General features: G+C 30.0%; 2 protein-coding genes across 3 annotated transcripts; one reads left to right on the forward strand and one right to left on the reverse strand.

Moving 5' to 3' along the window:
• Positions 1-463: 463 nt before the first annotated feature.
• Positions 464-1557, reverse strand: LOC8263660 (dirigent protein 22). The gene has a single exon (XM_002537887.4). It carries the CDS (start codon positions 1164-1166, stop codon positions 606-608), a length of 561 nt encoding a protein of 186 aa, XP_002537933.1. The 5' UTR covers positions 1167-1557; the 3' UTR covers positions 464-605.
• A 5210-nt stretch (positions 1558-6767) lies between these two features.
• On the forward strand, positions 6768-14273 carry LOC8259325 (regulator of MON1-CCZ1 complex). Of its 2 annotated transcripts, XM_048369662.1 has the most exons (15): positions 6768-6889; positions 7408-7498; positions 8111-8212; positions 8370-8502; positions 8608-8874; positions 9038-9297; positions 9785-9938; positions 10293-10402; positions 10486-10573; positions 11140-11469; positions 11553-11627; positions 11895-12484; positions 13064-13172; positions 13279-13458; positions 14008-14273. In XM_048369662.1, the coding sequence occupies exons 5-15, from the start codon at positions 8707-8709 to the stop codon at positions 14182-14184; spliced, it is 2241 nt and encodes a 746-aa protein (XP_048225619.1). In that variant the 5' UTR covers positions 6768-6889; positions 7408-7498; positions 8111-8212; positions 8370-8502; positions 8608-8706; the 3' UTR covers positions 14185-14273. The 2 variants fall into 2 exon arrangements, with proteins under 2 accessions (XP_048225619.1, XP_048225620.1); XM_048369663.1 differs by lacking the exons at positions 6768-6889; positions 7408-7498; positions 8111-8212; positions 8370-8502 and having other exon boundaries at positions 8745-8876; positions 9039-9297.
• Positions 14274-21316: the final 7043 nt, after the last annotated feature.

Below are 21316 nucleotides of genomic sequence, written 5' to 3' on the forward strand. Positions count from 1 at the left end.
CTAAAAGCCCCATCAAAATAAGAGTTTTAGTAAGTAGAGTCCAAGATGTTTGGACAAAGCCCATGAGTATGTGAGGGGGAACCCAGTAAAATGCAAATGGATATTTAGGCCCGTTAACTATAATTAATATAAAACAATTTGAGCGGTTGTGAATAATCAATTGTTACATAATAGACCCGGTTACATGAATTATGTACCTAATACCAAAACACGTAATTTTGATAAGTTATAAAATTGGTGTAAGGCTGGTATAATTGAAAGTTACTTGATAGTTTACATTATGAAATGCTAAGAAAAAACAAATTAAAACCATGAATTTAAATTCATTGCAAGTTAGGTAAATTATTATACAATAAAATGATTGTTTTTTTTTTACATTTCAACTCTTTATTTTGTATTATATTATTATTAATAATTTTATTATTAGTATTTTTCGCTAATAACATGTATAATTTTTGGGAAAAAAAAAAAACCCAAATATTACATAAAGTCAACAGCAGTCATAATTGTGAAGAAACAAGAAAGCAATACAAATACATAATTAAACAACGATGAAGCATACAATGTCTAACAATTATAATAAACAAGTGAAACCAAACAATTGATCAGTAATGGAAGACATAGACATTATACTCAACAATGGCATTATTAGTCTTGAGATCAATGGTGTGCGTCCTCGCCTGAGCATAGCCACGAGCAAATCTGAAAACTCTGCTTCCACCAACTATAGACATCTCTCTCACGCCTGAAAATATGGCATTATGCCCTAAAAGACTCAGTGTGCTACCGTTATACTTTCCTTCAGTGAATACAAAGTTGAAAACCATCAGAAACTCAACATCAGTTTGCGATGCCGAGGCAAACATCCCCTGTGCATTTCCTATACGCTTTGAGTTTATGTCTGGCCCTGCAGTCAGTGGGTCATCGGCTATGAATATGGTGCCGAAGAGTGTTGATGAATTTGTGCCTGGCTTGGTGACAGGGATGGCTGTAGGGTTTTTGCTTGTGATTATGTCGTGGAAGTAGAAGTGGAGGTGGGTTAGTTTCTCTTGCTTTAGACCTATTGACTCTGGGGATAACTTTCTCGAGAAACTGTGGGATTTTGTGGTTGAAAGAAAGATGAGGATGAGCGTGGTGGACGTGAGAAAATGCAGGGTTTGGGCCATGGCGTTTGGGGTGTTGAGGGGATGAAAGAAATGGAGATAACCTTCTTGAGAACTATAGCTGTGTAATTTATATAATAAGGTGCACAGTGTTGATATGTTTTCTACGCTATTAAGATGACATTACATTGTTTCTATTTTGAAAGGATTTTGTATATATGGAAATTACCCCATTCATATATGTATATGGACTAACTCAATGAGTTCTTTTTCTAAGTGACCTTTTTTTTTTTTTTTTTAACTAACTCAGACAGTCAAGATTAAGGGAAAGTTTGATATTAATGATTTATTGCAGCACCTTTTATTGGAAGCTTTATTTATTTTTTATTTTTAATATTTATGTTTTCATTAAACTTGTTTTCTTTAAAATATAATTTACTCTACTAAAAAGACTGACTTTCTAAAAGCAGTTGTATTAAAAATAAAAAATAAAAAAAAGAAACAAATGATAAAAGCAATGAAACTGGCCATGGTAAAGTACCATTGAACCAAATATAAAATTTGAATAACGGTTAAGTTTGGTGTCGCTTACACTAACATTCATTCTTATATTTTCTTTAAAAAAGGTACCGCAAAAATTAAAATAATACTGTAAAAGATAATATATATGAGTCCTAATAAATAGGGTAAAAATATTTTTAAAAAATACTGTAAAATAAAAAAAACTATAGTAAATATTAAAACATTGTTATATGCCAAATGACAGTTCAACCATCACTATTAATGTCGTTAATAAAGTAATATTTAAATTAAATTCAATGCTGTTAGTACTTTTAGTGCGAGGTGTGGCCTATGTTTATGTATGTTGGGTTAAAATCTATAAAAAATTATTTCATTGGGAAAAAAGACATGAAAAGAAAAATAATAAAATTGAAATAGATATTTTAATATTTTTTATTTTTTTTTATTTTTTTAGTTATTTTTAGATATAACAATAAAAAAATAACTGAAAAATAATTAAAAAATTAAAAATTAAAATAAAATGTAAACTTAAAAAAATTTAAAAACAATAATTTTGAAACAAATATATCCACAGTAAAAATGATGTTTTTTTTTTTTGATTTTATGATATTTTTATAAAATTTTCTTGTTGTTAATCATTTCTTTGGGTATTTTCCTTCTTTAATCAAAAAAAAAAAAAAAACAATTAAAGTCAAATTCTTTGCACGAATTCCATGCTTGGAATAAACTAATACATTTGGAAGATACAACGAAGATTTTTCTTCACACGACATTTGAAGACAAAGGAAAAATAATTAAGAAAGAAAAAAGAAAAAAAGGAGATAAGAACAAGTGGCTATATTCAACATTCAAATGCAACGACGGTTCTTCTGATTGGAGAACTGTTTATAAAGTATATATATATATATATATATATAGAATTAGCTACGCTGTCAATTTCAGCAAGTCAATGAATCCAAAGCACAATGTCCATTATCACATTTTCAGAGACTATATTTTAAGTTTTAGTTTATTAATTAATTTATTAATATTTAAACCGGTGAAGAAGAATTGTATTTTAAACCTATAGACTTAATTTTATTTAAAATAAATATGAATATTCTATTAATAAGAATTGATAAGTGCATCTTTATATAAAAAAATAAAAGTAAACATTAAAGATTAAGAAATACATGTAAATAAATTTACTTTTAATAATCATCAATTATGTTGATGGAGCAGTACATTGTAATTCTATTTAGTGGCACTAAATAAAATAACTTTTTATTTTTTTGTCTTCTTCTGATGAATTTTTTTTCTCTCTGTCAAGTTAACTTTATTTTTCAAAAGCACTGTATATTTTTACTCTTTTATAATTTTAAATATATATTTTTTAGATAAAATATATAAAGTTACAAATCGTGAAAAATTAACTATTTATTGATAAAAAAAATTCAATTCGTAAAGACTCAACTCTATTTGTTTTGATTACTATAAAATATTATATTTCATATATTTGATAACATGAATTTAGAACTTAATAATTTCTAATTTCAGTATTGACTCTCAGATCGTGATAAAAAAGTTACTAATTAAATAAAATTAATTTGATGATCAAATAATAACATTATGAGTTGTTAAGTTTTAAATTTATATTATTAAATAGTTTGAATACAATAACAATGTCCTAATAGAAAAACATTGATCAAATATTTATGAATCAAAAATCTCTATTTAAAATAATTATTTTATCATAATTTATACCTACGTAGCTTTCTTTCAAAAAATAAAAATAAAAATTATCAAAGAGTTTATCTCTTATTTTTTTTATCTCGAAACTCTTTCAATCTTTACAATCATACAAAGAAAGATTTATTGATAGAAAAGGAAAAAATACAAACACAACCAACAAACATATCTCAAAATGGAATACCTTTTCCAGAATGGATTCCCCTCATTAAACCTTTCTCCATTTTCCAAAACACTTATCCAAAATTTTCTTTTTATATAAACTTTAATATATATTAATGGGGCTTATAACCATAGATATATATGTGTATATACATATGTGAATATGTTTTTGGAAAATGAAAATATGTGTTTGTTTATCAAGGAAATGAAAAGGGGAAAATACAAGAAGAAAAGAAAGTTAAGGGAGAAAGATTTCCTTCTAATATGTGTCATCTCTTAATAAAATGGCTAAATATATAACAAACAGTGGCTTATTTTTCCAAGGGCAAATTGCTCACTAGCTTTCCTGCAGCGAGCCAAGGTTTTACTTTCTTATTGAACTAAACTGATATAAAGAGTTAGCCTTCGTATATGGTATTAACAATTCTGAAATTTTCTTGGCTAATTTTTGCGAATTACCGGCTATAGTTAGAGGCATGACATATATATAAAATAGTGATTATATTTAAACTTTATATTACTTTTCTATTATCTTAATATAAAGCACTTAAATATTACATATCGGGCAAGTTTATATTCTCAACTGAAATCAATATCCTTTATCATATTTACTTTAAATTTATAAAGTCCCAACCTTATTCTAAAACTATTTGTATATAAAAACAAATTAAATTCAGATTTAATTATTAAATAAATGACAAATATATCTTGAATGTCTTATATTTAAATCATATATATATATCACTCATTCAACCGTTAAAAAGACACCGAGAGAAATCCTTATATACAAACACTAAAACCCACGTTCAATTCAGTCGGATAATTATAGATCAAAGAAGTGGAAGAGGGGACCAAGTAAAAAAGAAGAAAAAGCATTTGTTTAGTTGCTTTACTTCTTTATGCATTTTTTATTATAATTTCTTAAAAAATATATTACTTTCTAAGATAATTCTTTTTTTATCCATCTCTTTTTCTTTTGATTTGTTAATTTATTAAGTATAATTATAAAAAACTGCATTTATTAGTTGGCACTAATATTATCACATGCAATTAATTTTTATATTTCATGATTTTAATTTTTAAATACTAGAAGTTAATAATATTAATCTAAAATTTTATATTTTTTAAACTGTATGTAGAATGAAAATGAATTATCTTTAAGAATGGAAAAAATATTTGATTATAAGAAATTATAATGTCACATAATACAGTAAAATAAGTTATTATAAAACTGTGGGCTAATATGTTTTCTTTCCCTTTTGAGCTTTTCACCTGCCATCATTTTCACTTTTTAATTTGTAATGTATTTCAATGTATGTTGAATAGGATAAAAACTATTTTAAGAATTATAATATAATCATATATTTAAAATTTAAATTTGAGACTTTTGTTAAATTAAAAGAAATCTTTACTATATCATCTACATATTCTTGGTCAATTTCTGCAATTTCTTCGCCACTTTTCTGGCGTGTCTGTCTGCCTGTGTGATCAGTTCAATTGTCCACCAATGTGGTCCGTCAAGCCCTCAAGTGAACATGAGTTATGAGCAAGTAGGACCCCAAAGTTCTATTATTACACCCAACATCATTCCTCAAATTCCATCTACAGCAGATTGCAATACAGAATGAAGGAACATTATGAAAAAGAAAGAAAAGAAAACAAACAAACAATATTTTGCGTGCCTTTGTACCAATTTTGAATTGATAGGCAGACTACAAGAATAAATGAAGTTCTTTATTTTCGGAGGCACTTCAAGGCAGGGCCCAAATTTGGTGGTGCAATAAGGGGAACATGGCTCTCTTTTTAAGTTACAAATTTATCTATGAAGTGTTAGATTATTTTTAAAAATGCTTAATCGTCAAATACTTTTGCATTTTGTTTCTAAATCTAACACAAAAATTTTCAGTTTCTTAATTAAATTTTTTAATTTTAACAATGTACTTTTATGTTAATTTTGATTTTAACATTTGAAAAAATTAAATATAGTTACAATTTCAGTAATAATATAAAGAAAGAAAAATATCGACTCGACATTAGAATTGTTGGTTCATTCCGTTAAAATAAAGGATCATTTAAATAAATAATTAACAAAAAATATTTTTATAAAATATGTTATTTATATATTCAAAATTCAAACGATAATTGAATGGTAGAACTTTTTATTTATAATTTTTATTTTTTCGTCATTTGTTGTAACAGTTAAATATGTTTCCAGCCTTAGAAGGAAACTTTTCCTAAAATATGGATAAATAAGCAATCTTAATATTGATTTGATTTTTTTTTAGCGAGAAAATTATAACGACATCGGTAAATTTTGACTGATAATTTTATTAAAGACTACAATTAAAATTAACATTACAATATATTACTAATATTAAAAATAACTACCTACTAAATTTTGAAAGAAGTACGAAGCAGAAAATTAATTTAACAATCAAAGTCTTAATACAGTACTTAGTAGCCTCCCTAGAAATTTCCCATTCATGGGTCTGCCTCCTATATTTCAATTATGTCCTTTTAGTTATTTAATTTGAATTCTCATATATTACTAAATTTGGATTTTAGTCATTATATTATTATTCTTTTTATTTATATTCTCTTTAATGTTTTGATTTTAGCTCCATATATTTAAAAGATATAAATTTAACTCTCCCTGAGTTAATTTCCAGTTCTGCCCCTGCTTGTACTTCTCCCTTTCACCAGTTAGCATCACAATCTGACACTACCTTCCTTTGAATACCTATACTTTAACTGAATAATATGCGGCCTGTTTTCGTAAAAATACCAAGCACATTCATCATTGCCTCCCCTTTCATCTCTAATAGGCAAGCAAAGATTACGCATGCATCCTACTAATTAAACAATGCCCCTATTACATTTTAAAATTCACACCGAATCAGTCGGTCCAATTAAAATAATAAAAATTAAACTAATAATCGCTTCGATTTATATTTTAAAATTAATTTAGTTTAATCTAGCATAATCAAAACCAGCTGGTTAATTTATCGATCAATCACTCCCCTATAAAATGTCGAATCATAAGCAAATTGAACCTTGGTTGCAACATAAGAACGAGATTGCCTCTACTTGATGAGCTTTCAGGTAAGAAAATGATATAATCGCCACTATCATAATTTTCTTTCATAAATCAATTCCAACTTCCAAGTAAAATTATTATTTGGGCATTTGATTATTTTCTTTTTAACAAAAATGGGCCAGCTTCTATCAAAAGCCCAGGCCCATGTTACTGGTGAATCATGTAATTGACTGGCAGTTAGGAAGCTCCATCCTGCTCGCAGACAATAATAACTGCTGAAACTTTTCTCAGTAACCAAACATTTTTCAAAGCAAAACTCAAATGATCAATTCTCAGTGTATTTTCTTTTTTTCTCGCTTTCTCTAATTTTTGTTGATCAAATTCATCAAGTTTGTTTTTTTATTTTAATGTATTTCTTTTTTCTCTTATTGTATCGGAATCAAACACTGAAATCACTGAATTATTGTTTGTTTTAGGGCCAAAAGTAAGATAGTTGTAAGTTATTATAGGTAGTTAAGTCGATTTATTCAAATTCGTACTCTTTTATTTTTTGAGATTCTATGAAGCTAAATTTGTGTGTATAAGCTGACTAATTAGAACTTATTGTCTTACTAGAAGGTAATTAAATACGATTGAAATTAGGGTTTTAGCTGATTGATTCTGTCTCGTACTAGAAATAATGCTATAATATAGGGTTATATATAATTCAAAAGCATGAGCCAATTCTCTTACTAAAAATGAAATTTTTTTATGTATTTTGCTAATCTTTGTATCAATTTGATAAACATTGTCATTTGTCCTTCTGAAATGGTTGGCGTATATCTGCTAATCTAGTTTGGGTGTATTTCCTTTTAGGTATCTCAATCTCTTATGTAGTATCATAGATATGAAAGAAAGGAACACTACTTCAACACTCAACCGCATTTTAGTAAATTGTGCTGCGAAGGTTTGTGTATAAGCTTCAACTAGTTGCTTGGTTCTAATGGCTAAAAGTCGTAGGATTTATTAATGACATAGCGAGCCAAATGTTTTTCTGCAATGGAAAATTCTGTGTTTTCCATAAAATAAAGATCTTGCTTAAGAGATGAATTGGTTGTTTTTTTTTTTTTTTTTTTTTTTTTTTCTGGTAGTAGTTTGTGAAAAGTCAGATATTCTTAATTACTTGTAACTATGATTTTTTGTTAAATCTCTTTGCGTTGTCTTTTGTAAGTAACTACAGAGCTATAAATAATTTGTTATTTACTTGCACAGTTAAGAATGAAAAGTCCAAATTATCTAGAATAAGTATCTTTACCTTTTTGTCTTTTCTCACTTGGGGCATCTTTCTACCGTAGTAACAAGTTAGTTTAAATTCTTGATAATTTGGTTTTACAAAGACCACTCGAACTTTCTTATTTTCCCAAGCTGGAAGTGTACCACTTGACGGGCCTAAAGTTAGCTTGTTTTAGCTTGGTGGTTAAATAAGCTTTTAGAAAGAGATGCACTAGAACCTGTTTTTTGATACATGTGAGTTTTCTTGTCTCTATGATGCGTCTTTTCTTAAAAATTTATATTGCAGGCAAAAGATTATGGCAACTGTGTTGCAGCAAAGGTTCCAGAAATTGAGCGTGATATGTGCCTGAAAGAATTTGTTGCATTGAAGAACTGCATGCAGAATATGGTAGCATTCTTTTGTAATTAATAAGAAATCAAAATGTTGCATACGAGACCCAAGAATACTTGAAAAGAAAGAAAGCATACACAAGAAATAAGAACTGTTATTGTTTTGTCTTCTTTTGAAGATGTGCTAACATCATTTTCTTCGTTTTGGTTGACAGCTTCGGAGAAAGGTCTAAGCATTTCTCTTCAATATTTTAGGCATCGACTAAGCAAAGTTCATTTAGACTTTCAGGGGGTAATGGACATCATTCAAATACAAAAAAGAGAAAACAAGATTATCTCTCTGGGACGGTAGTGATTCTTTAGCACCAACATTGTTTTCTTTGTTCTGTTTATTTGATCATGGCTCTATTGTTTTTTTGCTGTTCCAGTAATTTAATCCTTCTCTTTTTTCAGTGATTGAAGCATATGATCTGGTCGTAGATTGTTCATTTCAATATTTGCTATATACTCTTTTTATTTTGTTCTCAAGTTTGAGAGGCAAAGAACTCAAGAATGTCTGGGAAAGCATCAGGTTCACGGCTAAATGTTGGCTTTAGTGGGTCTGGTGGGCTGTCACATGTTTTTGTTCAATATCCACCTTTAAGATGTAGCATTGCAGGATCTAGGGGTTTTTATTATGATGATGGAAGTAAGCTGCTACTTGCCCCAACATCTAATCAGGTAATATGATGTTGAAATAAGTTATTCATACAGGCAAAGTTCAAGGGCATAGAAGATCTTTCCACTATTGATTGTTATCATTCAGTCTTTTCTCTTTCTTTTTAAAAAAAAGAAAAGAAAACTAAAAGGTTTTTATTATGTTTTTTTTTTTTCTCTAATTCAGGTTTTTTCTTGGAAGACTATTCCCTTTGATCCTTATGCTGCTCCTGTATCTGATTCAATTAGTGAAGGCCCTATCTTATCTATTCGTTATTCTTTAGATGCAAAGTTCATAGCAATACAGCATTCTAGTCAAGAGATACAATTTTGGCATAGAGAAACAGGGGAAACCTTTAGTCACAAGTGCAGGTCAGAGTTAGAGAGTATCCTGGGATTCTTCTGGACTGATTGTCCACTCTGTGATTTTGTACTTGTGAAAACAAGGTATGGAGAAGTTTTCTGTGTGCCTATATCACTGTTAAAGCATGAATTATATGGTCTTTCATTAACTCATAATCGAATTATTTCAGAATCATTGACATTTATCTGTTGCAATGCAGATGTATGTGTTTAGAACTCTTTCAGGTCACTTGGACATAGAATTAGAAATCGCCATATGGAATAAGCCACATAAAAATGGAACTTTTAGGTTCTAGGATGTACTCAATCAATTTTAAATTGTCTGCCCAAAAGATGTTGATAATATTTCTTGGTTACTAATCCTAAAAGAGATAGAGAAAAGGTCCCACAGTAGCACTTGCTATATTATCTTCTTTTATATTTATTTATATTTCTGTCTAGTGTCTAGACTCATTTTCATATTTCTCTCTAGACTCAAGATTCATTTGTATATATTTCTGTCTAAATTATTTTTATATACTTCTGAGTTCTTTTCTTTTTTCGTCACACTAAAATAGAGTTTTGACCTCAGTGGGCTCGATTTCCTGGCCTGTGATCATGAGTCGAAATTGCTTAATTTGGTAGAGACAAGGAAATTGAACGTGAGTTGGTATGTCTATACGCACGAGAGTCGCTTGGTTCTTCTTGCTTCAGGAATGCAATGCAAGACATTCACTGGATTTCAGGTGTGTTGACAATCAACATTGTTAGCACAAGTTAAACTCAGTCCGTTCTTAAGTTGGCCGATGTTATTCAGCTATAGTTCTTCTGCAGGAAAATAATATTAGGCACAGCTACATAATCCCAATTCAATTTATTTTGCTTTATGTTGGTCCAAGAACATGCTTGCAAAGTAATAGTCATGGATGAGTGCTATGAACATAGCTTTCTTTTTTCTTTGTTGTAATTTTCAACATGTATTAATGCAGCACGTGAAATGTTTAATATGGTAACCAGTTAGGGCCTTCTTGACAATATGAGCAACTTGTATAACTTTCAGGTTCTTTCAGCTTGACAAGCTTTCTTTTCATTGTATTCAGCTATCATCTGCAGGAATTGTTCGCTTGCCAAAGTTTGATATGGCAATGGCAAAATCTGAAGCTAACAGTAAGCCTGTCCTAGCTGCTGAAGACATCTATATTGCGACTGTGTAAGTTTCCTCGATTTGGTTTCTTTTTCTGTTATGTATTATTTGCCACACATAGTGATTGCAAAACTGCTTAATACTTTCAGCTATGGGAGGATATACTGCTTGCAAATTGATAGAGTGGCAATGCTACTTCACTCATATAGGTTTTATCGTGATGCTGTTGTACAACAGGTAAATCCTTGCTCAAAACTCCTCTTTCACTCTTTTCTTCTCTGTCCTCTGCTTAGAGGGAATACTCAATTGCTTATAGCAGTGACAAGATTTGTTGCAAATAAGTAGGGCCTTTTAGGGGTAGAAGCCCTTTTTATTTGGACAAATAGTCAATGTAGGATCATCTGCTTTTTCGTTGGCAGTTTCTTTTTTGAATGCTTAACTCGTGGTATTTTTTGCTGAAGGCTCTCTCTTGTACATAAGTCTCTCTCTTTTGTACTTCGATCATCTCCTTGTCACCTTTTATATCGGAGAAATTTTTGGTACAAATAAGGTCTCATAGCTTAGGCTGCCTTTTTCTTTTCCCAATAGCAACAATAAATTTGGGCAAGATGCTTTAATACAGCATATTAAACAGGTGAGGAATCGAATCTTCTTGAGGCCTTGATGCAAATTAGCATTTGCAAGGATGGACACGGTTGCAGCCAATTGCTCAGGCTGTGTAGAAAGATCAATTTATATTGAACTAATGCGAATTGTGACATACTTCTGTTGCTGGAATCTGAATAGTTCTATGCTTTTTGCAGGGTTCCTTGCCAATATATTCAAGCAAGATTGCTGTGAGTGTAATTGATAATGTACTGCTCATCCATCAAGTGGACGCAAAGGTTGTTATACTATATGACATATTTGCTGATTCTCGAGCACCTATATCTGCTCCACTCCCTCTACTCTTTAGGGGTTTCCCTAGGTCAACTACTTCTTCACGATCTAGTGGCAAAGAGAGTGAAAGTGCAGAGGCGGACACAAGCAATCATGAAACAATCATTTATGGAGATAACTGGACATTTCTGGTTCCTGACCTCATATGTGATGTTGCTAATAAGTTGTTGTGGAAGGTCCATCTAGACTTAGAGGTAAGTGTTATCTGTTTTTCATTACATTTCTATTCATCACAATATGTGTTCTTTTGTAATTAGTGTCTTTCTTTTTCTTGCAGGCAATTTCTGCAAGTAGCTCTGAGGTTCCTTCAGTCCTGGAGTTCCTGCAGCGGCGAAAGTTGGAAGCTAATAAGGTAGAAAGTGTTTCTTAAATTTTGATTTCATGTCAGTTTTTATCCAAGGCATTTGTTTTAACAATATATTCACATACCCAGTGAGAATAGAATCAATATATTGGTCATTTTGACAAGAACAAAATACAAGATGACATCACTGAACAGATATATGGATTTAGTCTTGCTCCATCACATTTAATGAAGTGATTTAATTATCGTGTAACCTTCAGATGACCTTGTTAATTACGAACACTTCATAATTAGCTTATATCTCTACTGCTTCAGGCCAAACAGTTATGCCTGGCAATAACACGTACTATCATCTTGGAAAGAAGACCAGTGACCATGATTTCCAGGGCAATAGATGTACTGGTTACTAATTACTCTTACTCTATCAAAACCGGCAGCTATTTCAAGGGAATAAAAGTTGAGAAGACTTCATCGGCCAGTGGCACACATGTTAGTCCCAGGTCCAATGACAGTGTGTCTGCAAGTGGAGTTGATGCACTTGATAAATCATCGAAACAGGAACCTAGTGCTCATGTTTTGAATGAATCACTCAGTAGATCTTCAAATCCTTCCACTTCAGATTCCGAAGACAATGCACGCTACAATGCAATCAATACTAACAGGAAAAACTCCTTAGGTGCTGAAAATGCTAGCACTGAAGTTCAGCCATCATCTTCTCATTCTCAGAATCTTGGACTGAGTAACAACCCATTACATGCCAATGCGCCTGAGGGGCAGGAGTTGCAACTTTCTTCGCCAGCAATTTCACCTGATGAAATGTATAGCTTTGTGTTTGCTCCAGTTGAGGAAGAAATGGTGGGAGAACCATCTTACTTGGTTTCCATCATTGTGGAATTCCTTCGCAGGTATGCTATATATTATAGCCGATTGGCTTTTCATTTCTACTATTATATAAAAGATAATGAGTCATCCTCTTGCCATAAGTCTGCACAGATTTGCCTCAGAAGCATTTGCTCATGCAAAGCCACTGCACAATATGAATTTGAGGAACTTAGATCCATAATGATTATGGCAATGAGTTTAACTGGCATGGTGGAAATGGCACTGCGCCCCATTAAGAATGTAAAATAATTATCAAATTAAATTATTAGTAAAAATCATAATTGATCTATTAGATTTCATATCAGAAGAGAAAGGAAAAAGACTATGAATGAAGAAACACTCTCCCTTTTGAATGGATCAATTCCAAAAGGTGAACAAGCTAGTGTCTTTCTTTGGTCTAATGGATCGAGAGAACTCAGAAAACTACCTAAGGCTTGGTTTTAGAATGGTTCATGACTCCATGTACCTTCAGACAAGTGATTGTAGAAATGTGAAACCTGTTTTGTAAACAGTGAAAGAGTGTTCTTATTTCTGCTTATAATTCAAGTTTGTTACACTTGTGGATTTGGCTTTGCACTTATGACACTTTTTCAATGTTGCAGCACAAATCTAGAAAAGATTAGAGTTCATCCAAACCTCTATGTGTTGACAGTACAACTTCTATCCCGCAATGAGCGATATACAGAGCTCACATTATTCATCATAAACAAGGTTCTAAGATATGTTTTAAAATTGTGCCCGTGAAGTCATTAAAACTCAATGCAGTTTGTTTAGGCTTTGTTTTCATTATTTATGAGAAAAACTGATTTCACTACAGGTTCTTGAGCCTTCAAAAGAAGTAGCAATGCAACTCCTAGAGTCTGGTCGTCAGAACTTCCAAATCAGGAAGCTGGGTCTGGATATGTTGAGACAGCTCTCTTTACATCATGACTATGTGGTGCAGCTGGTGCAAGATGGGTACTATCTTGAATCCTTGCGCTATGCAAGAAAGCACAAGGTATTATTTTTCTTCTTTTTTTTTTCCGTCAGTTCCTTGGAGAAGATGCATTTCATGTTGTCACCACTACAATGCCGACTTTACTAAAGGTGGGGGTATTAACAATTGGTGGTGACATCACAGTTGCATCTCTTGCAGTACTCTGTCTATATAACTTTTATATACTCTCTATTGGTGGCATTTCCTGAAACAATCGAACAGTCATATTTTTGAGAATTTTGTGTTGTTTTTTTCTTTGGTAGAAGCATTGAGGAGTTGGTGCTTTTGTTGAAACGAACCTTTATTTTTCTTAAATAAGGAAAAAATATAATCTTTATCCCGCAATCTTTGTCATTAAAAGTTAATTCATCCAAAACATCTGTCCATATTTCAAGAAATGAAGTACTAAATTGTTTTGGTTTCAAGGCACTTGTTTGTTTTTACCCTGTCATTTTCTGGCATTTTCTTGTTCAGATAAGGTGCTTATGGTGGTTGACCAAAACGTTAGATGCAGCATCTTTTTAAATTGCCATACTGACTGCACTGACAAAGAATTGGTTCATTTTCCAGGTCAATTCTGTGCGGCCTGCGTTGTTTCTTGAAGCGGCTCTGGCTTCCAATGATTCGCAACTTCTTGCTGCAGTTCTAAGATTCTTTTCAGACTTAATTCCTGGATTTATAAACACTTCAGATCACCATACATATTATCTCATTCTCAATGAGATGAACTCAGCTATAGCAACTTGAGCGATGATCAGTTTTCTGAATATGACTTTTGAGAACTACCAATAACATTATCTACTTAGAGAAAGGAAGAGAATTTACATTTCTATCCATTTTCCAGAATTTATTCCTTTAACCTTTAGAGCACCAAGACAAAAATTGCTAACTTTTATTTTACCTTAGTAAAATCCGTACTGTTTTAGGGTTTCTCCTTTGATCTGGGCGTTGAGACTAGTCAAACTGTTTTATTTCTTAAACAGTTTTTAGAAAGATGAATGGATGGAAACTTAGAGCTAGCAGTAAAGTGGGTATGGTGTCGTCATGGCAGACATTTAGAAGCCATGAAAATTGTTTTAATTGATTTTTAGAAAGTGACGAGAAAATAAGCATAAACTTTGAATTTGTTCATTCATAAATTAATTAGTCTTATAGAGGACCACAGAAAGCTTAATAAAGTTTCTTTATTCAATTTTGGTAAATGGCACAGATAAGCGTTTGACCTTTAATTGAATGTACAATCAATAACCCTACATTCATTTTATTTTACTTGAGCTTTAAGCTTTTATTTTTAATTTAAAAAAAAGAAAATGAACTCTAAACTAAACTTGCAATTATTATTGTTAATGATTTTAAGTATTGTTTAAGTGCATGGATAGCTGTAGGCTTGATGAGTGGCTCTTGATTGACTTGTGCATGCTAATTTATTGGGGAATAACGTGTATGAAAAGGAAAAGGCAACGATTTCTAAGTTTTGATTCCACCATTGAGAAAGCATTTACATGAAAGTTTTGATTCGACCATAAATGACACATATGGAGAAAGTGGCATTGCCTCCAACAGTGTTGGATGGAAAAAGAAAAATCAATTTCTTGATGAAGGGCTCGGTCTTGAGCTCCCCCTCCTCATATCTGATAAACCAAAGTTAGTCGGAGCCCGGTTTCAGAGCTCGCACCATGCTCGACCCTGAACTCACTCCCCCATGCCAGTGGCTCAAGACGACTTCATTGGATGACATCAAGACAAATTATAAATAAAAGTTTTACCAATCTATTATGTTATTACTTTGACAAGCCATCTTTTTCTTTTATGATTTTGTATTTTGGAATGGGTAATGATAAGTCTTAAAGGCATCCTATTATATAAACAAAATTCAAAAGAAAAGGGTGGTGTGTACTTTTAGTGGCATGTGGGTATCAAATTGCTATGATGAGCAATCACCATTCACCCACCCACCAGTGAAAATGGGGGGTCACCCCATGATTTTACATCAACAGTAATGACATGGGCTGTTTTGCACTGGATATTTTTACTATTTACTGTACGAGACAGAACTCTTTAACATCTTACTCATCTTCATTACTAAACAATTCTTTATTTTTATTTTATTTTTGTTTTTTTTAGACTCATTTTTACACATCATCGTTACAGCCTCTTCTTTTCGTTCCTTTTGCAGCTCCAATATTCCTCACTAAAGTATTGCTTTCACTACTTGTTAGCAATAACTGTGCTCTTTAGCCTTGTTTTATAGGCATAGGCATGGAACTCACCCAACCTAACCTGTAAAAAAATGTCAAACCGGAGCAAGGGGGTTTGTCTCCAAAGCTGGAGTAAATCAGGTGGTGGACACGTAACACAGGACATATGTTTCCTGTTGGTCCATAATTAATTGTAGCCATAGTTTTAAGGTTTGTCATTTAAGGTGACTTAAGGTAAACAGTTCAATGACTTGCTTCATACAATTTTGCAGGACCAATGGCACATTAACTTATGACATACAAACAACTCGGCGAATATATTTGTGGGCTCAATTATATATTCCTTCTATGTTTCGGAAAGGGAATGACTTTGGCGGATTCCTTTAAAGTGCTTCAATATGTTAGATTAGTGACACTTCCTCCAAATGTTGTACATTTAAGCAACATATATATATGGTAAGTGATAATTCAGTCAATATTAACAAAATTTTTAAAGGCTGATCTATAAAGTACTTAAAAAATGGTTAAAATGTATCGAGATTGTCCAGTCACTTACTCCGATGATTAAATTAATAATGAGTGTGTAAAATAATATGTAACTGTAAATATTATATTATAGTTTTTTATATAGACGTTGAAGGTCCCATCGTCTTGTTAGGAAAATAACTCTTAGGACTTGTTCTTTTGGCTGTCAGCAAAGTCGTAGATCAGACTTTTCAATTAGAATCTGATTATGACAAGATCTGTAAAATTTCATATTGTAATAGGATACATGACTGATCAACTCCATTTTCTCGGTCATGACAGGTTAGCTTATAATATTCGATTATTAGTAAGAATCTTTTTTAATTTAATTAATGTTTTGAGTTCGAACTTTAAATTTTGTTCGACACAATTTAAAATAATTTTTATATATAGACTAAAAAAGAGATATATATTTCAAATATGATTCCTCCATGCGAGTAACTTATTTCATTAGTGAATGTAATACATCAAAAGTTACCACTAACCTCCAAGATATCCTCAAATAAATATTAGATCATGAGTTATTGAGAGCAAATAAATCATAACTTAATTAGTTTTGTTAAAAAGATGATCTTCAGTAAAGCTCCTTTGCTTAATATGGGCAATCTTGAGGAATAGCATTTTAAGCAACTCGAATGTCCAGCTTGAGCTTCAAATGATGGACTAAGAATTAATGAAACTGACCCACTTTCTCATTAACCAAAGTTAATTCCTAGCAATAAGTGGGTTGGTCCTGAGAAGTAGGACCAAGAATATTTAAATTAAAAATACATTAGTTGGAACAACCATTGCTAAAAGTTGTGGATGTAATATCATCATCATCATCATCATCATCATCATCAGTTCTGTGTATTGGCTGGCTTAATTATTCTGAAATCATTGTGATAGTCTGTTATGATATTGATACAGCCATTGATATAATAACCTCTTCAGGTTTGAGAAATAAAATTGGTGGGAACCTAACTCTTCAGCTTTATTTATTGTTGCAGTCAAATTAAGTTTTCTTTTACTAAGAGATGTAATAGATAGTGAATATTAACCAAACAACAGATTTCTAATTCTCTTAAATAACTCTTTGTAAAATTTATCATTTCTTAAAAGATGAAAAATAATATTAAATCTAAATTTATTTTTTCAAAAAAAGAAAGAAATAAAAGGTCGATATTATTAATTCGGTTTGGCTTAATATATAATTTGACCCTTAATTTTTTACTCAGTTTTAACCTATGATGCCTCTCAGCTTATATATTTGATATTTTTCACTTCGAACATATATTTTTAATTATGTGATTTTTTACAATATAAGTGAATAAAAATATATATATTAAAAAATACATAGGTGAAAAACATTTGAAAAATAGGAGTTAATAATAGTGTTAGAAATTCAATTGGTAAAGTTCAAAGTAGAACTATCTATTCAGCCAAATGTGATTGGTAATTATATTAATAGTTCTAATGAGATTGATGGCTTGCTCTCTTACAATAGCATTATATTATTTATGGTTCATTTAAATATGATTGTTCATTTCTCTTCAATTTCTGAAATCAACTAGGATAACAGTGAGAATACTTTTTAGTTTTCTTCTAGGTACTTGACTGCTAACCATAATTAAAGGGATGATTTTGTTTTTCCTTTAATTATTAGAGAGCTAATGTGGGCCTAGAAGACCTTTAATTATTATTCATATGTGCCCCTTTCCCTACTCATATTATATAAGCTAATGTTCATAATTATTTGTATGCAATATGTATCAACATATACAATGATGACATTGACATGGATCTCAAACACTACAAAAAGCCTCATAAAGATATCATTTTCTTCTTCTTTTTTTTTCTTTTTTTCTTTTGGGTTTGTTCAGGTCAACCTCTTTATTCTTCTTAAGCAAAATCTATATCAACCTTATGTAATGACAACTTTGCTTTCTGTTGGCTCTTCTTTTCATGAGGACCATCTTGCCACTTTTTTTTTTTAATTTCTATTTTTGTTAATTGTTCTTAAACTTATATAGTTTGTCCACAAAAATCTTATGTTTATTTAATTTCTTTTGTTTATTAAGTACAGCCTTATACTGGTCCTACTCACCTATAGCATTATATGGGTGCTGAGCTCTCATTTCATGAAATTTTAATGACCAAACTTTAGTGTTTGGATTAATATGTCTTAAATTATATGGTTATATTTAATATGTGGTTTAAGTTGGTAGTTGTAAATGATATTGCACTGATACTTTGAGCTGGAATAATAATTATAAATAATATTGAATCTATTGGGGATTAGGTTAAAATTTTTAATTTTATATTAAGATTTTTTAAAATACAATACTATATGTAATGTAATATAGCATTCAAATACTAAATGATTAATTAAATTTTCTTGTAATTTTAATAATTTTAGTCACTGATTTGAATTAAATATCTAACTCATCATACCATACACTAGTCACCCATCTAAAACATAGACTGAAATTGAAAATTTACAAATTCACCTGGTTTTGGGTTTATTAATGGCTAATTATATAACCAAAAATGTCAAAACAGAGAAGGGGTATATGTGTGTACTATATATATGTTTAATATCTTTCCTATTAGAAAGAAACAAGATGAAGAATGCCACCCAATTGCATGTTTCTGATTATTGGATCATTGATAAAGATAGATGATATACAGATGTTAGGTCATTGATAAAGATGTTAGCTATCCTTAGATTTTGAGTTATCATCTTGCCTTCTTTTTGTTTTTTGTTTTTTTTTTTCTAAATGGGATTGAAATGGCCATTGGTCATTGATAAGGATTGTATATTAGGTCAAATAATATATACACAATGCATTAGAAACATAAGCAAACAACTCTATGTATGTATAATAATATCATGAAGATGAGATAGCAACACTCTTTTCTAGTTTAATAACATATCTCTTTTTAAGTAATTTATTTTTACTTTTCTAAAATAAAATTATCATAGTAATATTATGGTCCTTAAATTTCAAATTAATTCCATATAAATTTTTTATATTTTATATATAAGAAATTGATTAAATACTACGGTCTACTCCGAGCTTAATAGATTATATATAGATCATATAATTAATAATATCATATTTTTATATATTTCATTAAAAAATATGATAAATTATTATTAATATTAGTGAATGGCAGATAAAAAGACTAGAATTTAAAATTTAAATTCTCATAAATAATAATGCCACCGAGATTATTTTCTAACTATAGAATATGAATTCATATATAGGATATTAACATTGATGCAATATTTTAGAAAAATTTTAGAAGTATCATTAATTAAAATAAATAAATAAACAACATAATCCTCTTACAATTAATATTTAATAAATCAATGAATTTTGATAAAATCTTGCACAATTATTAGTTATTGAAGAGAATAATGTAAGAAAAACTAGAATTATAGTGGTAGTAGTAGTGGTAAAGAAAGAAATTAGAATTTTTATTTTAAAAGTATATATGCTTGCTTTTCTTTTTTCTTTTTGCCCTTTTACAATAAATTAAATTTAAGGACCAAATTGAAACTTTTCAGAGGCTGAAATGTCGGTCTGTGTTAGTTGTCTGATTGGCAACAACAATTATTGGAGTAGAAAAAGGTTTTAGGATGTGAAAATTGGGACACTTCTCCTTCCTTCCCCATTCCATTTCCACCATTCTTTTCCTGCCAAACGATTTTTCCTTTTGAATGTCACCCGAATATGATAAGGACTTTGGTACACATTTCCTTATCTTCTGCTCCACTTATTCCCTTATTCCCTCTGCAATTAATTACAACGTCCGATACAAAGGCTTGTTTGATTGATGAAAAAATAGAGCGGAAATAAAAATGGAAAATAAAAAAATGAGAATTGAGTAATTTCTATTTTTGGTATTTGTTTTATTAAAAATTATTCCATCTATGTGAGTTACTCGTTTTTCTATTTCTCTTAAGGTATCGTATGGATTGAAGGATTTCAAAATTCATTAATTTAATCAATATCTATTTTCAGAATTACATTGTTTAGATTAAATATAAAAATAAAAAAAAATTAATGTTAAGGATAAATTTGGAATAAGATAAATTTATTAAAGACAATATTGGAATAGAAAAAAATATTACAATAATCCGTCATTCTTTTAAGAGAGTAGATTTTAGAAATTTTCACCTTCTCGGTGAAAAATTAAAATACTAAAAGATAAGAAATTTTAGAGGACGAAAGATTTCTTAAAATCTATAGATTTAGACCTTTATTTTTACTTGTCAAATGATAGGTTTAAGCTAAACTCATGGATATTGCAAAAGTCCTCACATAAAATCTCTCAATACAAACGATTTCTGAAAAATGAAAAGTCATTCCCATAATAATCACATTAAGTCCATTGTAAATAATCAGACAAGTAAAATAATAATTTATCGTTTATATAAATTTTATTTTTATATATTTATAAATTAAATATTATTTTTTCTTTAATAATTTAATTTTTATTTTAGATTCAATCAAACGACTTATAAAATATAATTATTTTTATTCATATTTCCATTTTTGGTTTAAACCGAACGGGATAATATGACTTCACAGCAATTAACTGATGTGCAGGGACTCGTATTCTACACAAACTTTTTTGCTAAATTTCAGTTAAAATTAAATATTTTGTACTATTAATTTAATCTCAATTAAGTTTTAACTGAGTTTAATTATCATACAAGTCTTGCATTTTAATTTATTTTCAAATTTAGCATTCAGTTTCAATTTTAACTATTTGATATTGATTTTAATTTTAGTTCCAAATGGAATTATCATATAAAATTTGATGATTTTAATAGTAATAAAAAAACTGAGTTGAGATTAGAGTTGCTGACCATCTCGTGATAGAACATTCGATGTTAATGTAAATAAATAGATGATCTGATAATATATTTTCTTTTGTAACATTTTATTCATCTTTATTAAAATAAAAATAATAATTTAATCTCATACATATTTCTAACTTTCTTTTCTTTGTCATTTATTGGAACATTTAAAAGTATTTCAAGCTTTAGATTTCTCAAATTTCAAACAAAAATAGCAAGATAAAATAAATGTAAAGTGTCTATAGATGAGTTAGTAATTCTGAATCGATTCAATTTTTTTTTATATTGCTCGGAATTATAGTCA

Source organism: Ricinus communis, chromosome 10 (assembly GCF_019578655.1).
Source record: "Ricinus communis isolate WT05 ecotype wild-type chromosome 10, ASM1957865v1, whole genome shotgun sequence".
Classification (NCBI taxonomy): Eukaryota; Viridiplantae; Streptophyta; class Magnoliopsida; order Malpighiales; family Euphorbiaceae; genus Ricinus; species Ricinus communis.

What these genes read in the sequence shown, in the direction of transcription:
- LOC8263660 (XM_002537887.4), bottom strand. Translation starts at nt 1,166, where the DNA reads ATGGCCCAAACCCTGCATTTTCTCACGTCCACCACGCTCATCCTCATC.
- LOC8259325 (XM_048369662.1), top strand. Translation starts at nt 8,707, where the DNA reads ATGTCTGGGAAAGCATCAGGTTCACGGCTAAATGTTGGCTTTAGTGGG. An exon ending in AGACATTCACTGGATTTCAG is followed by an intron (nt 9,939 to 10,292) that starts GTGTGTTGACAA and finishes CATTGTATTCAG; the next exon opens with CTATCATCTGCAGGAATTGT. An exon ending in ATTGTGGAATTCCTTCGCAG is followed by an intron (nt 12,485 to 13,063) that starts GTATGCTATATA and finishes TCAATGTTGCAG; the next exon opens with CACAAATCTAGAAAAGATTA.